General features: G+C 39.1%; 1 protein-coding gene across 1 annotated transcript in view; it reads left to right on the forward strand.

The window, feature by feature from the left end:
• Window positions 1-17821, forward strand: part of MRPL3 (mitochondrial ribosomal protein L3) — a 57086-nt gene that overhangs the window by 9413 nt on the left and 29852 nt on the right. Inside the window, exons 5-6 of the mRNA XM_019962499.2 lie at window positions 12375-12474; window positions 14044-14104. Of these exons, the coding sequence (XP_019818058.2) occupies window positions 12375-12474; window positions 14044-14104 (161 nt within the window). The remainder of the gene's footprint in view (window positions 1-12374; window positions 12475-14043; window positions 14105-17821) is intronic.

Genomic DNA, 17821 nt, shown 5'->3' on the forward strand with positions numbered 1-17821 from the left:
CTGTCCATGGGGATTCTCAGGCAAGAATACTGGGAGTGGGTTGTCATGACTCTTCCAGGAAATCTCCCAGACCCAGGAATAGAATCTCTTATGTCTCTTGTATTGGCAGGTGGATTCTTCACCACTAGCGCCACATGGCATATACTGATCAGTAAATTGGCAATGGTTGAAGTCCTATGGTTTAATAGGCCTGTCTCATAAGTATTATAGGACTTATTTTTGCATATTATGGTAGTATGTTTAGCTTATTTTTCATTAAGACTTCATAGTAATATCTGCTACTCTTGACAGTTTATTGACTAATAATTATGTGTTCAGATAAGGTAGTTAAAAGTACAATGTGATATTTTTGGAAACTTTAAAAAAATGTCAAATGTTTGAATTTTTAAGTGTAAATATTTGCCAGACCTCCTGTGAATCATATGAGCAATTCTTTACTTTGCTAGATACCACTGTTTTCTAATTTATTATATTTCTGTGTTTTTGTTAGGACTAGCACTGTCATCTTTATTTCATTACCAGTTTTGTAAATTTCTGGCTCTATAGCCTTCATATTTGTAAATCAGGTGTCATGTTGGGGTAATCCATTCTGCTGTAGCAGATTTGTGAACATTACTTCCTCAGGACTGTGAGACAGTGGGAAATGAGTGGGCATGGCATCAGAAGAGCTGAGTTCTGTTTCTATGGCTGCCATTAGCTCCTTCACTCCACCTTTCAGAACATCCATTTTCTTACCCACCAAAATAAGCAATTGGACTTGATGGTCTCTGTATTCCCTCCCAGTTCTAGAAGTTTCACATTGATTCTCAAATACTTTGGTTTTTAACAAAAAACAAAAGTTCCTCTCCTACTTGCCAGCTCAATTTATTTATTTTCCTTAATGATGAAGACAGTCTTGTTGATAAAATCTTAATAACTAAACTATTAGAGAAATGTTAGTACTTTTATTTCTACTTTTGTACTTGAGACTGGTCTTCATACCTTAAGTTTTATCTCACCAGTGAATGTATAGCACAGCAGGATGCTGATTTGGATGCTGGTTCTTAATACTGTGGTGAATTTTAACGGCATAACTGACATGAATTTTTTAAACTATTCACTACCGTGGTATAGGAAGTGCTTCAGAGGCCCATTTATTCTTCAAGATATTAATTTTCTAGGTCCAGAGGTCATGTATTGCAATATTAAGAAACAAGTTTGTCTTTGAATGACCTTTTGTCAGAATAGGATGTGAAAATGAAGTTCTAGAATTCTTTAGAAGTAAAGCATTTTGGTTCACAAAGAAAGATTTTTGAAATTCAATGTATACAAACTTCAAACTTTCATTTGCACATTGTAACCCTCAGTGAAACTGCAAGTAGATTGATTTTGGAGGGTCTGAGAGAGAGAGAGATCTATGAATATTAAATAGTGTAGCATTTTACAATGATTTGATTGAATCAGTTTTATTTATAGTAAGGCTGGAATGTTATTTTTCTTAATCTGTAAAGAATTTATGCCTCCAAGAAATTAGACTACTTGGCTTTTGCTATTTGTGTACCATATTATAAATAAAAACTGATGTGGTACATAATATTTTTGAACAAGGAAGTTCAAGTGCCTTACAAGTTGATTAAATCAATTCATATTTGGAGCAGAGAAGCATTTTCATTGTGAGAAGGATAATTGAAGAGAACTTTGAAGAGGGAGAAAAAAATGCAACCTTGTAGATGGGATTATCCAAGTGTGACACTGCTGTCAGTCTTTTAAATTGCCTTTTGAAATCATTTATTTGGAAGTTAGGAAAAAACCCCTGTAACACTACTGTTGACTTCAGCTCAGCTTGAACATTTGGTTTTTCTCAGGACAGATGCATGATTAGTTTTATGATATTTTTATTTAAAAGAAAAAAATTATTCAACTTTAGTGAAATTGGAAGATAATCAGGAAGTATGTATTACCTTTGTCCTCCTTATGTCTCAGTCTAGAGTTACTTAGACAAGATGTTTATCTTGTCCATTTTGTATTACTAAAAAAAGCACAAGATTTTTCTCATAAGCCTCCTGGAATACTTAAAAACTGATATTAATAAAATATGTTTTTTAAATTGCCAAGTAGAATATGTGAAGGTCAAATATAAAATTGAAATTCTGTTCTAAAATTCAATAAATTTGAATCTGATCCATCAGGGAAATAATTTTAAGTATCCACATTTTTAGATGTTTTATTGAAATTAAATTGATCTAAAACACTGTTAGTTACAGGTATGCAACATAGTGATTCAGTATTTCTGTACATTACAAAATGATTCCCATGATCAGTATAGTTACCATCCATGGCCATTCAAACTTACTACAATATTGTTGACTATATTCTCCGTGCTACTATATTCATCCTCAAGACTCATTTATTTTGTAACTGGAAGTTTACCTCTTAACTGCCCTCACTATTTCATTCATCCCCCCAGCCCCTCCCATCTGGCAACCACCTGTTTGTTCTCTATATCTATGAGTCTGCTTCTGTTTTGTTACCTTCCATTCATTTGTTTTTTAGATTCTGCATATAAGTGAAATCATATGGTATTTGTCTTTCTTCATCTGACTTACTTCACTTTGCATAATATCCTCTAGACCCATCCATGTTGTTGCAAATGGCAAGATTGTATTTTTTTCATGGCTGAGTAATATTCCATTTTGTATGTGTTTGTGTGTGTGTGTGTGTACATGTGTGCATGTGTACACAAACATCTTCCTTATCCATTCATCTGTTGACAGACACTTAGGTTGCTTTCATATCTTAGCTATTGTAAATAATGCTGTGGTGAAAATAGACATGCATATATCTTTTCCTATGAGTGTTTTTGTTTTCTTTAGAAGAATACCCAGAAATAGAGTAACTTAAATAATATGGTGTTTCTATTTTTAATTTTTGGGGAACCTCCATGTTGTTTTCCATAGTGGCTGCACCAGTTTATGTTCCCATCAACAGTGCATGCGGGTTCCCTTTTCTCCACATCCTCTACAGAACGTGTTATTTTTTGTCTTTTTGATACTAGCCATTCTGACAGGGGGAGACAATATCTTCTTGTAGTTTTATTTGCAGTTCCCTGAAGAGGAGAGTGAAAAAGTTGGCTTAAAGCTCAACATTCAGAAAACTAAGATCATGGCATCTGGTCCCATCACTTCATGGCAAATAGATGGGTAAACAGTGGAAACAGTGTCAGACTTTATTTTGGGGGGCTCCAAAATCACTGCAGATGGTGATTGCAGCCATGAAATTAAAAGACGCTTACACCGTGGAAGGAAAGTTATGACCAACCTAGATAGTATATTCAAAAGCAGAGATGTTACTTTGCCAACAAAGGTCCGTCTAGTCAAGGCTATGGTTTTTCCAGTGGTCATGTATGGATATGAGAGTTGGACTGTGAAGAAAGCTGAGCGCAGAAGAATTGATGCTTTTGAAGTGTGGTGTTGGAGAAGACTCTTGAGAGTCCCTTGGACTGCAAGGAGATCCAACCAGTCCATCCTAAAGGAGACCAGTCCTGGGTGTTCATTGGAAGGACTGATGCTGAAGCTGAAACTCCAATACTTTGGCCACCTCATGCGAAGAGTTGACTGATTGGAAAAGACCCTGATGCTGGGAAAGATTGAAGGTAGGAGGAGAAGGGGACGACAGAGGATGAGATGGCTGGATGGCATCACCGACTTGATGGACATGAGTTTGGGTAAACTCTGGGAGTTGGTGATGGACAGGGAAACCTGGCATGCTGCGATTCATGGGGTTGCAAAGAGTCAGGTACAACTGAACGACTGAACTAAACTGAACTGAACTGATAAGTAATGTGTACATTTTTTTGTGTGTGTCTTCTCATGTGTCTTTTGGTCATCTGTAGGTCTTTGAAAAAATGACTGTTCATGTCTACTGTTAATTTGTTAAGCAGGTTGTTGGGTTTCTTTTGCTATTGTATAAATTCTTTGAAATTTTGAATGTTGACCCCTTATCAGATTTATCTTTTACAAATATCTTCTCCCATTCAGAGGGTGGTCTTTTTGTCTTGTTAATAGTTTTCTTCACTGTACAAAAACTTTAGTTTGATGTAGTCCCATTTATTATTTTTGTTTTTGTTTCCCTTGCCTGAGGATAAAGATTATGCTACCTATGCTTTCTTGGAGTTTTCTGGTTTCAGCTCTTACGTTTAAGTCTTTCATTCATTTTGAGTTTATTTTTGGATATGATATGAGAAAGTGATCCAGTTTGATTCTTTTACAAGTAGCTGTCCAGTTTTCCCAACACCATTTGTTGAAGAGGCTGTCTTTTCCCCTTTGTATTTTCTCGCCTCTTTTGTCATAGATTAGTTGACCATTTAACTGTGGGCTTATTTCTGGGCTCTCTATCCTGCTCTGTTGATCTATATGTCTGTTTTTGTGCCAGTACTTCATTGCTTTGATTACCATAGCTTTGTATAGAGTTTAAAATCAGGGAGCATGATACCTCCAGCTTTGTTGTTCTTTCTAAAAACCGTTTTGTCTATTCTGGGTTTTTTGTATTTCCATATAAATTTTAGGATTTCTGTTTTGGGTCTGTGAACAGAGCCATAGGTATTTTGATAGAGATTACATTGAATCTTTCCATTGCCTCGGGTTCAGTTCAATTCAGTTCAGTTGCTCAGTTGTGTCGGACTCTTTGCAACCCCTTGGACTGCAGCACACCAGGCCTCCCTGTCCATCACCAACTCCTGGAGTTTACCCAAACTCATGTCCATTGAGTCAGTGATGCCATCCAACCATCTCATCCTCTGTCGTCCCCTTTTCCTCCCACCTTCAATCTTCCTCAGCATCACGGGCTTTTCAAATGAGTCAGTTCTTTGCATCAGGTGGCCAAAGTATTGGAGTTTTAGCTTCAACATCAGTCTTTCCAGTGAACACCCAGGACTGATCTCCTTTAGAATGGACTGGTTGGATCTCCCTGCAGTCAAAGGGAATCGCAAGAGTCTTCTCCAACACCACAGTTCAAAATCATCAATTCTTAAGTGCTCAGCTTTCTTCACAGTCCAACTCACATCCATACATGACCACAGGAAAAACCATAGCCTTGACCAGACGAACCTTTGTTGGCAAAGTAATGTCTCTGCAATTTCATATGCTGTCTAGGTTGGTCATAACTTTCCTTCCAAGGAGTAAGCATCTTTTAATTTCATGGCTGCAATCACCATCTGCAGTGAATTTGGAGCACAGAAAAAAAATCAGCCACTGTTTCCCCATCTATTTGCCATGAAATGATGGGACCAGATTCCATGATCTTAGTTTTCTGAATGTTGGTTGAGCTTTAAGCCAGCTTTTTCACTCTCTTCTTTCACTTTCATCAAGAAGCTCTTTAGTTCGTCTTTACTTTCTACTATAAGGACGGTGTCATCTGCATATCTGAGGTTACTGGTATTTCTCCCAGCAATCTTGATTCCAGCTTGTGCTTCATCCAACCCAGCGTTTCTCATGATGTACTCTGCATATAAGTTAGATAAGGAGGGTGACAATATACAGCCTTGACGTACTCCTTTTCCTATTTGGAACCAGTCTGTTGTTCCATGTCCAGCTCTAACTGTTGCTTCCTGACCTCCATGCAGATTTGTCAAGAGGCAAGTCATGTGATCTGGTGTTCCCATCTCTTTCAGAATTTTCCACAGTTTATTGTGATCCATGCAGTCAAAGGCTTTGGCATAGTCAATAAGCAGAGATAGATGTTTTTCTGGAACTCTCTTGCTTTTTCCATGATCCAGCGGATGTTGGCAATTTGATCTCTGGTTCCTCTGCCTTTTCTAAAACCAGCTTGAACATCTGGAAGTTCATGATTCACGTATTGCTGAAGCCTGGCTTGGAGAATTTTGAGCATTACTTTGCTGGCATGTGAGATGAGTGCAATTGTGCGGTAGTTTGAGCATTCTTTGGCATTGCCTTTCTTTGGAATCGGAATGAAAACTGACCTTTCCAGTCCTGTGGCCACTGCTGAGTTTTCCACATTTGCTGGCATATTGAGTGCAGCACTTTCACAGCATCATCTTTTAGGATTTGAAATGGCTCAACTGGAATTCCATCACTTCCACTAGCTTTCTTCGTAGTGATGCTTCCTAAGGCCCACTTGACTTCACACTCCAGGATGTCTAGCTCTAGGTGAGTGATCACACCATCGTGATTATCTGGATCGTGAAGATCTTTTTTGTACAGTTTCTGTGTATTCTTCCCACCTCTTAATATCTTCTGCTTCTGTCAGGTCTCTACCATTTCTGTCCTTTATTGAGCCCATCTTTGCATGAAATGTTCCCTTGGCATCTCTAATTTTCTTGAAGAGATCTCTACTGTTTCCTATTCTGTTGTTTTCCTCTATTTCTTTGCATTGATCGCTGAGGAAGGCTTTCTTATCTCTCCTTGCTATTCTTTGGAACTCTGCATTCAGATGCTTGTATCTTTCCTTTTCTCCTTTGCTTTTTGCTTCTCTTCTTTTCACAGCTATTTGTAAGGCCTCCTCAGACAGCCATTTTGCTGTTTTTCAGTTCTTTTTCTTGGGGATGGTCTTGCTTCCTGTCTCCTGTACAATGACATGAACCTCCGTCCATAATTCATCAGGCACTGTGTCTTATCAGATCTAGTCCCTTAAATCTATTTCTCACTTCCACTGTATAATCATAAGGGATTTGATTTAGGTCATACCTGAATGGTCTAGTGCTTTTCCCCACTTTCTTCAATTTAAATCGGAATTTGGCAATAAGGGTTTTATGATCTGAGCCACAATCAGCTCCCAGTCTTGTTTTTGCTGACTGTATAGAGCTTCTCCATCTTTGGCTGCAAAGAATATAATCAGTCTGATTTCGTTGTTGATCATCTGGTGATGTCTATGTATAGAGTCTTCTCTTGTGTTGTTGGAAGAGGGTGTTTGTTATGACCAGTGCATTTTCTTGGCAAAATTCTATTAGCCTTTGCCCTGTTTCATTCTGTATTTAAGGCCAAATTTGCCTGTTACTCCAGGTGTTTCTTGACTTCCTACTTTTGCATTCTAGTCCCCTATAATGAAAAGGACATCTTTTTTGGGTGTTAGTTCTAAAAGGTCTTGTAGGTCTTCATAGAACTATTTAACTTCAGCTTCTTCAGCATTACTGGTTGGGGCATAGACTTGGATTACCATGATATTGAATGATTTGCCTTGGAAACAAACAGAGATCATTCTGTCGTTTTTGAGATTGCATCCAAGTACTGCATTTCGCACTCTTTTGTTGACCATGATGGCTACTCCATTTCTTCTAAGGGATTCCTGCCCATAGTAGTGATCTAATGGTCATCTGAGTTAAATTCACCCATTCCAGTCCATTTTAGTTCGCTGATTCCTAGAATGTGGACGTTCACTCTTGCCATCTCCTGTTTGACCACTTCCAATTTGCCTTAATTTATGGGCCTGACATCCAGGTTCCTATGCAATATTGCTCTTTACAGCATCAGACCTTGCTTCTATCACCAGTCACATCCACAACTGGGTGTTGTTTTTGCTTTGGCTCTGTCCCTTCATGCTTTCTGGAGTTCTCCAGTAGCATATTGGGCACCTACCAACCTTTCAGTGTCCTATCTCTTTGCCTTTTCATACTGCTCATGGGATTCTCAAGGCAAGAATTCTGAAGTGGTTTCCCATTCCCTTCTCCAGTGGACCACATTTTGTCAGAACTCTCCACCATTACCCATCGTCTTGGTGGCCCCACATGGCATGGCTTAGTTTCATTGAGTTAGACAAGGCTGTGGTCCATGTAATCAGGTTGGCTAGTTTTCTCTGATTGTGGTTTCAGTCTGCCTACGCTCTGATGCCATCTCTCAGAACCTACTGTCTTACTGGGTTTCTCTTCCCTTGGACGTGGGGTACCTCTTCACAGCTGCTCCAGCAAAGTGCCACCATTGCACCTTACCTTGGATGTGGGGTGTCTCCTCATGGCTGCTGCTCCTGACCTTGGACTTGGGGTCTCTCCTCTCGGCCGGCTGTCCTGACCTTGGACGTGGGGTATCTCCTCTCGGCTGCTCTGGCGCCGCGCAGCGCACCACCGCTCCTGGGGTAGTATGATTATCTTCAACGCATTCTTTCAGTCCATTAGCACAATATACCTTTCCATTTCTTTGTGTCATCAGTGTCTTTTAGTTGTCCAGTATAGATTTATTCCTAGGTTTTTGGGGGTTTTTTGAGTACAATTGCATATGGAATTTTTTTTCTTAATTTCTCTCTCTGTTCATTGTTAGTATGTAGAAAAACAACAGATTTCTGTATATTAATTTTGTTTGCTGCCACTTTTCTGAATTCATTTTTTCTAAAAGTTTTTAAAATTTTTTCCATATATAGTATCATGTCATCTGCAAACAGTGATAGTTTTACTTGTTCCTTTCCTGTCTGGATTCCTTTTATTTCTCTTTCAAGGAGCTATATTTTTAAATGAAAACTTTTATGTTTGCTTTCATAGAAGAATTGAGTATGATTAAAGATGAAAAGCAGGGTCCTTGGTGATGTTGAATATCAGTCTTAGGTTTCAGCATATGGGAAGTGAAACCATAGAGAGTGACAGGAATGAATGTATATTATCACTCTTGGAGGAAAGGACAGCTTCCGAGGGGTCTTTGAGGTAGAAAACAGTCTTCTGTGGACATCCAGAGCATGACTTCTTAGTATTTGTTACATGGTCTCACTGTGGGACTCCAGGGAGATTCTCACATGGGGGAGGTGGGTGGCGTATGGACTGATCCAAAACTAAAGTTCTCTGCCCTCGGGCCAGTGCCACCCAATTTCATGTCACCTAAGAGCAGCCTACTCAGTAAGTTATAAAGGGGCACAGTTCGTATTTCCAACTGAAATTAGCAAGTACCTTAAGTTTGCTGGATATTCAAATATATGTTCTTCAGATAAGAGTGGCTGATCACTGGAGCTGGGGCTGGGCATATATTTAACAGAAAGTGTACATAGTGGGAGGAGATTATGGACCAAGAGACTGGGATAGGCAGGCACGGGTAAGCATATATGGAGTACTGTGGCTCATCAGGGCCCTGCAAGTGCTTTGTGTAGGATCAGAGGGGAAGCTGAGGGAGAGGGAATAGCAGGAAGATAAATACTGTTGATTATATTCTCAGGAGAGAGGCTCTTCACATCAGGAAATGTAAAGTGGTACAACTTTTTAGGTAAGTCTTACAGCAATCTATGTCAAGAGTGTTAATTTAAAAAGATACTAGGACATTATGTTAAGGAAATAAGTTGTCCATAAAATCTTCTGTTCAAGAATATTCACAATAGCTCACACAAAAAAGTGAGAGTGAAGGGAAGAGCAGACAGCAGGACCTACGAGGAGCTGGGGATGGAACAGCCATTAAAGTGTCTGCTCTCTGGAAGCGTACATTTTGGTGCAGTTGGGTGTGAGTCAGAAGCTCTTGTACAGAAAATAAACAACTCAAAAAATATATATTATGACAGATGGAGGGAGGTGCTTTGAAGATTAATAAAGTGAGCTCAGGGCATTGCAAGAGACAGAAAATGGTGCTATCTATTTTACGTAGAATAATTAGGAAAGGTAGGTTGATATTTGGGTGGGAACCTGAATAAAATGGGGGAACATATCATACCAAAATCTGGCAGAGGCGTGAGGAGAGACATAAGTGAGGGAGGTTAAGAAGTACAGACTTCCAGTTGCAAAATAAATGAGTCATGGGTATGAAATGTACAGTGTGGGGAAGACAGTCAGTAATTATGTAATATCTTTGTATGTGACAGATGGTAACTAGGCTTATCATATTGAATCTTATGTAATGTATAGGAATATTGCATCACTTTGTTTTATACCAGGAACTAACAATGTTATAGGTCAATTATACTTTAACAAATTCATAGAAAAAGTTTTCAGATTTGTGGTTACCAGAGGCAGGTGATAGGGGGAAGGGGAATTGGATGAAGTCAGTCAAAAGGTACAAGCTTTCAGTTATAAGGTAAATAAATACCAGGGTTAAAATGTACAATATGATAAATATAATTAACACTACTGTGCATTACATGTGAAAGCTAATCTTCTAAGAGTTTTCGTCAAAAGGAAAAAATTTGTTTTCCTTTAATTTTTTATCAACATGAGATGATGAATGTTCACTAAACTTATTGTGATCATCATTCTGTCATGTATGTAAGTCAAATCATTATTCTGTACACCTTAAACTTACACAGTATGGTATGTCAGAAATAGAAACAAATGGGCCAAATTTTGATAATTATTGACTCAGAATGTCAGCATTCATGCATATGTTTGAAATTTTCCTTAACAAAAGCATACTCCTGAGTTTAAATAAAGTAAATCTCCTGTCTACAGTGGATATAAGTGGTACAAACTTAAAAAGAACGGACATGTTAAATTTGCATAACATATAGAATTCATATAGAATCCATAATCTACTGGGGGAAGAGATTGAAACCCTGGAAAAGCATAGAAAAGGTTTCCTTCTTGCCCTTTTTTAAAATAGTGAGGCAGACATTTTCCACAGCTATAAATAGGATAGGCAGTTTAAGACTTTGAAGAGGAAAAGGGAAAACAAACCTGGCAGAATTGCCTTCTAGGCAGAGGGCCAGTAGGTGTGGAGGACCTGAGGTTGTTATTAGGTGAGTTCTTGGACTGGTAAGGAGCACATTGTCCCTGAGGCAGGGAAAGTTGGGAGAGTAGGTGGTGTTAGAACCTTGTAAACCATGGTGAGGACTTAGGACTTGATTCTACATAAGATGCACACCTTTGTGGAGATTAATGTAGCTTGAGTTTAGAATGATTGTGTGATTGGAAAATAGACCTGTGAATGGAAAATAGACCAGGGAGTCAGTCAGGATTATGGAAGCTGGAGAACTAATAGGAGGCTACTGAAATAATCCAGACAGTATACAACTGGCTGGGATAGGGGTGAGAAGTGGCTGGCTGGGATAGGGGTGAGAAGTGGCTGATGTGGCCTGTGTGTTTAAATAGAGGCTAGAGGAATGGCTGTTGGATGGACATGAGATGTGCAAAAGAGAGGAATTGTAGGTGACCACAGGATTTTTGGTCTAAACATCAGTACAGAGCTGCTGTTGAGACTCAGAAGAAGAGGCAAGCAGACCTCATAGAGTATGAGTCATGCTGAGTTCAAATTTAAGACGTGTTGAACTTGAGTTGTTCTATGATATCAAAGTGAAATGTTGACTTGGCAGTAGGGCAGAAGAATCTGTAGTTCAGAGTAGAATTTGGGATGGATATTGGAGAAGTGGGTCATTAACTTGTGCAAAAACCAGAGGGTAGTAGCTAGAAGTCAAGTGGAGGCCTTCCAAGAGAGAGTGACTGCCTGTGCCCATTTTTGCTCATGCACTTGCCTGGAAAATCCCATGGATGGAGGAGCCTGGTAGGCTGCAGTCCATGGGGTCGCTAAGAGTTGGGCACGACTGAGCGACTTCACTTTGACTTTTCACTTTCATGCATTGGAGAAGGAAATGGCAACCCACTCCAGTGTTCTTGCCTGGAAAATCCCAGGGATGAAGCCTGGTGGGCTGCCTTCTACGGGGTTAACAGAGTCGGACATGATTGACGCGACTTAGCAGCAGCACCAGTGTGTTTGGTGATTTTAACCAGTATGTTTCACAGGGGCTAGAATCCCCTGGTGAAAGTGGATTTGAGAAAGGGAGGAGTATTTATGGCTGAAGAAAAGTTTTTGTTTTAATATGAGTTATTGTGATTCTTTGTGTGCTGATAGGAAAGTTCCAGTGGAAAGGGGGAAATTATTGATTCAGAAGGTGGTGGGGACAATTTCAGGAGTAAAGCCACTGAACTGGTGAAAGGGCTTAAGAATTAGTACACAGTGGAGGATTTGGCTTTAATGAGAGCATCGACAGTTCATGTGTCATTGTGGTTCCCAGCCCCAGATTCACATCAGAAACATATGGAATGCTGAAAACACACTGCTGCCTGGCTGCCCCTTAGACCAGTGAAGTTACAGGCTCCAAGCTAAGGCCCTGGCACTGGTGTTCTCTGAGAGCTCCCTCTTTGCTGCTTGGCACTTGGAAGAGGGGTGGGAGAATGACAGTGTATAGGGCTGGTGCAGGCAGTTTGATCAGCTTGGTGAAAAAAGCTTGGGGAAGGTCTCTCCGTTTTATTTTTTCAGTGAAGTGAGAAGCAACATTATCAGCTCAAAGCGGGGAAGAGAAGGGAAGAATGTGATGGATGAAACTCTCACCTCCCTTAAATAAGGGGAATGGGGTACTATTTGTTCATTAGGGAAGCAGAGTGCACTCTGATTTGTTTTCTGGGCTGTTAGTAACTTAATTTAGTTTTCTGTGCATTAAATTCACATATTTATTTAATGTATTGTTTTTATGTGCTGCTTTTCTTCTAGAAATCTACATCTATATTGGAATTTTACCAAGAACTTGGATTGCCACCAAAGCAGAAAATTAAAATGTTTAACGTAACAGATAATGCTGTTATTAAGCCAGGTAATCTGAGATCGGGGAGAGGAGGGAGGTAAAAATACCCAAATATGTGATTTGTTTAATGTCAGCCCTTTCAATAAAGCTGATTTCACAATACAAAGTCCCAAACATTTATTTTTAAATATAAAACCGTGTCTGATTTAATCACTAGGGACAAACAGGTCTTTTTCTCTTTTAAGTGGAAGGAACTGTAGAGAACTCTTTGTTTTCCATGAAAGAAGGAGGAACGCTTTTGTTTTTAATGTACAGAGTGTTTCACATTTGGAAAAGCCTCTCCAAATAAGTAAGTGAACTTTTAAAATGTGAAGTTCGCTGTTTGTAGGCTGGTATTTTATTAAGTGAGGAATAGATTCTCACTGCGATAGAATAAGAAAATATAGCCAGAAACAGAGAAGTGACTGACCATGGCACCTCGATGTAAAGATTCTTACTTAAAAATTCCAAAGTATTTTACCTATTCCATGGAATATCAAAAAGTCAAATTTGGCAATATGATTATATTGGTTCACATAGTTAATGGCATTTTGATGTCTTTGAACTTTAGAAAAACTTCCTAATGTCTTGAACTTGAGTTCTTGAGAAGTAGACTGTAGAAGGATGTTTTAAGATTTGATATTTTAATACCTGAACTGAATTTCTTGAGGTAGAATACAGTTGCAGTAGGCCTTGTTAATTGGGGTGATAGAGTCAACCTTGATAAAAGCTAGAATTGAAGGTATTTTTTTAAGAGCAAATTTTTCATCTTTGAGGTAAAGTAAATGGATTTAACTAGTATAAACATGAAGTCTGTGTTAACTTCTGCTATAGCTCAAACTGTATGATAATGGGGTTTTTATGTGGATGAAAAATGGCCAAATATCAATTCAGGTGATTCAGCCGTAGAAATTTGATCATTTTCAATCTCTTTTTTCTTAATTCAAGGTTTTTCTCTGCCCATATAAATCTACATTGGGTCCTACTTAAAGGACCCTATCCTCTGAAACCCTGCAGCACTTTACTCCTTGTTTTAAAACAAATACAAATTAGCTTTTGATTATACTGTCTACTACATTGGTTCCAGTTTTTTTTTTTTTTTTTGAAATCTTACTGAGTGATGTTAATGTTGGTTCCTATTTTTGGATAACTTATCTCCAATAGGAAAAAAAGAAAAGCCATGATATCCTACGTTTATCTCTTATTTTTATTTTTCTTATTAGAAATGGAAAATATATCTTAATATATTGTTATTCACAAGAAAAAAACAAAGAATCTCATGTATTTACCAGCAGGAACAGTATTGTCACAGGAGTTGCCTGTTTCAGCTAGTATCTGTGAAGGTACAAGCAAGTCAGTGGCTGTGGGCTGCTGACCACTCGAGCACCATGTGCCCCATACTTCAGCCCCTGTACTGTCCATTAAAATGCATTTATTGAGCTATTTTATTGTTGATGTTTCTAATCATTAAAATGGCAGAAGAGACTATCCTGACATTTTGAAATCTGGTAGCTAGAAAGCTTCCTATCTAGTTTGTTTAATGAAATTGTTTCTGAGCTAACAAATTTCATATTGATTTTTTGTTTTATTTTCATAAAGGCACTCCTCTTTATGCTGCTCACTTTCGCCCAGGACAATATGTGGATGTCACAGCCAAAACGTAGGTCCACATAACAGGTTTTTTCCTTTTGTTTTCCTTGTATATTAAAAAACAGCAGAGTGAGTGAAAGAAGTGCAGTCTTTCAAAGTCAGTGAATAAAAGATAAGTAATCATTATTCTCATTCATTATTCTAATCTTTAATGTAACTGATGGTACCAGTTTTTAAATTGCACTGAATTAGTTGTGCATGAAGAGTTTACGTTTTAAATTGAGATGTGTGCTTCTTCAGATGGGACTAAGAGAAAGGTTACATTACTCAAGTTCCTTGTGGGGTGGGCCCACATCTATTTGAAGACAAAAGGCTGCGTATATTCTATCGGTAAAAGATACAGGAAGCAGTTAAATTACAGATATCTTGTACTGTAGAGCATTTTTGGAACTGTGTTAAAATCCTATCAGAAACTGGAAGAAGAAAACAGAATCATACCTTAGGCCTCTTCAGTAGCATGACATCATCTTCTTGGCATTGGAAGGGACAAAATATTTTGTCATATGTAAAGAAGAGTTCAGATTTGGTAGAAATGAACACTTAATTGTCACTAACAGAAATGCTGACTTTGAATCATACTTTAAGTTCAGCACTGACTAGATAACTTGCAGGAAACTTTAGAACTTGTAGAAGTAGTTTTTTAAAAATCAGTTGTGACAACCTAGAGGAGTGGAATGGGAAGGGCAGGGGAGGCTCAAGTGGAAGTGAGTATATGTACACTTCGGCTAATTCAGATTGTGTGGCAGAAACCGACACAACATTGTAAAGCAGTTATCCTCCAGTTAAACATTTTTAAAAATCAGTTGATGTTATCTCACTATGGAATAAAGTCACCAAGCCCTTTTCAGTATCATTTCTTATAATCCATATGATCTAGGCTAAGCTTAACTCCAGATATCAGCTCCCATCCATTCTTTTGTTTGACTTGGCTTGTTTGATCTTAAGTTCCCCTATAGGGATTGAACCCCCAATCCATGGTAGTGAAAGCACCTAGTCCTAACCACTGGACTGCCAGGGAATTCCCAAGTTCTCATTCACTCTTATTTCTTGTTCTGTTAACATTGAGGACAGTTTCACTGCTTTATGTGTCTCAGTTTCCTTTTGCCATTTGACAAGGTATGCAGCCTATGTTCTAGAAATATTCTGACTGAGAACCGTTTGAAAATGAAAATAGCCTCGAGGTGCTCTGGGATAACCTTAGATCACAGTGACTGAACCAGAGCTGCTGCTTGTATCCACGGAAACCAGATAAATCTAGTGTCAGTTTCCTAAATGCAGTCAGATACTTCTTCGCTTCCTCATTATTATTGCCTACTTTCTAATATGGGCCATGGCACACAGGTCCTAGGGACCTTAGGTTTTGATTAGCTATTTAGAAATGGAGGGGGTTTGGCCTGGAGAGGAGAGTAAGGCTTTAAAGAGACTGAACCGTCCTCCTCTTCTCCCTTCCTCCTGATTGTTGTGAATTCATTCCTACTTGCTGGGGCCTCTGAAATTACTGGTCTTATGGTAACGTTTGTCCTGCGTGCCCTTGTGAAGAAGTCAAAATATTGGAGCTATAAAGCTTTGGTTTGGGTAGATAGGGAGACATGTGTTATGAATCAGATGGTTTTACTTTTTAAATTCCTAAATTATTACATATAATAAAATACTTCATGGTAATTTGTTAACTTACAGTTAATAATGTGTGCTTTCCACTACATATTTTGTAGGGTAAATGAGATATTCAAGAAGCCCCACCAAATCAGTTTCCTTTGTTAACAGATGCCTTGTGGCAGTGTTTGTGACTAGCTTGGATTGGAGCCTAGCCTTTTTAGTGTCTGTGTTCAGCAGATGCTTTTATTTCATATGTTGTTGTTGGGTTTCTTTGACGTCTTTTTTTTTTTTTTTTTTAATTTTTTAATTGAAGGAAAATTGCTTTACCATGTTGTGTTGGTTTCTGCCATACAGCAATGCAAATCAGCCAAAGTTATACATATATTACTTCCCTCTTGAACCTCCCTCCCCTCCCCCCATTCCTTAACTTCTTAGAAGCTGTTTTTAAAACTTCAGCCTTCTTGTGAGAGTGTGTTGGTTTTGTGTTTTAAGAGCATATATCTAGAAGACAAGAGTGTGTATAGCCATATGCATTTCAGCCTCAGGACTAAACAGCTGATGAGAACTGAGAGAGGAAATAGCCTTAGGCTTTAGAGTAGTTGACACACACCTGTGAAGGGGGACCTCCATTTGTTGTGTGGCTGCTGTACCACCTTCTGTTTGACTGTATAATGTGTGCACAGTACTCTAGTGTATGTACCTTTTGGGGGTATTGCTATGCTAAGTCACTTCAGTCGTTTCCGACTCTGTGCGACCCCATAGACAGCAGCCCACAGGCTCCCCCGTCCCTGGGATTCTCCAGGCAAGAACACTGGAGTGGGTTGCCATTTCCTTCTCCAATGCGTGAAAGTAAAAAGTGAAAGTGAAGTCACTCAGTTGTGTCCAACTCTTAGCGACCTCATGGACTGCAGCCTACCAGGCTCCTCCATCCATGGGATTTTCCAGGCAAGAGTACTGGAGTGGGGTGCCATTGCCTTCTCCATTTGGGGTATTACCTGAGATCAAAATGAAACAGACTGATCTTTTGCTAAATGTTGCTGATAACTGTAGTTTTCATAGCTGGCATGTTATTATGGCCTCAGGGTGCTTGTAAGTGCTTTCAAATTTACAGAACTCTGTCCTCCTCATATGGAGACGTTTTGGATCTCTCCTGAGCAGGCTTGCATCTAAGCTACACACAGTCCTGGTGGCAGCTGTCACTGCCATTGACTTTCCCCATATGTGTGTGTACCTGTGTACATGCACGCAAACATGAATCTGCTTGCTTTTCTTTCTCCTCTTTAAATTCTTTTATCTCCTTTCCATGATGCTTCTCACTTTTTGAACAGTTCCCCCAGCTTGGAGTTTTAGTCCTTTACAGCCAGTGAGAATGTTTTTTCTTTGTTGACTATAAATGGAACCGTTATCTTTTAGACATAGGCTCCAAGTTGTGGCAGTCAACTTTGTCCTCCTTTTTTATACTTTGTCCTCCTCTTGCAGCCCTTGTTTTAAAATTTTGAAACTTCTGGGTTCCATCATCTTGATTATTAATGATGTTATAAATGTACACACTGGAGAAAAAGTGTTGCACTGACATAGTTAGGTCAGATGAGGGACAAGGATTCATAGCCTGGAGCATCAGTTCCCACACTTGAGTGGGCTTCAGCATCTCCAAGAAGGCTTGTTAAACAATCTTCTATCTACTACCAGTCTTCAGATTCATTAGATCTGGAAAGTACCTGAGAATTTGCATTTCCAACAAGTTCCCAGGTTGTGTGGATGCTGCTAGTCCAGGGACGACACTGAGAACCACTGGACTGAAGAACAGTCAGAAGCTCATCAGTGAACTCGCTTTTCTGTGCTCCTTTACCCAGCACAGAGTCCCAGTGCCTGCCTTTTCTCAGCTCTTCTCAAATTAGTCCTGAGAAATCTGTATGCAGGTCAAGAAGCAAGTTAGAACCAGACATGGAACAACAGACTGGTTCCAAATTGGGAAAGGAGTATGTCAAGGCTGAATATTGTCACCCTGCTTATTTAACTTATATGCAGAGGACATCATGTGAAATGCTGAGCTGGATGAAGCACAAGCTGGAATCAAGATTGCCAGGAGAAATATCAATAACCTCAGATATGCAGATGACACCACCCTTAT

This window comes from Bos indicus, chromosome 1 (assembly GCF_029378745.1).
Source record: "Bos indicus isolate NIAB-ARS_2022 breed Sahiwal x Tharparkar chromosome 1, NIAB-ARS_B.indTharparkar_mat_pri_1.0, whole genome shotgun sequence".
NCBI classification, from domain to species: Eukaryota; Metazoa; Chordata; class Mammalia; order Artiodactyla; family Bovidae; genus Bos; species Bos indicus.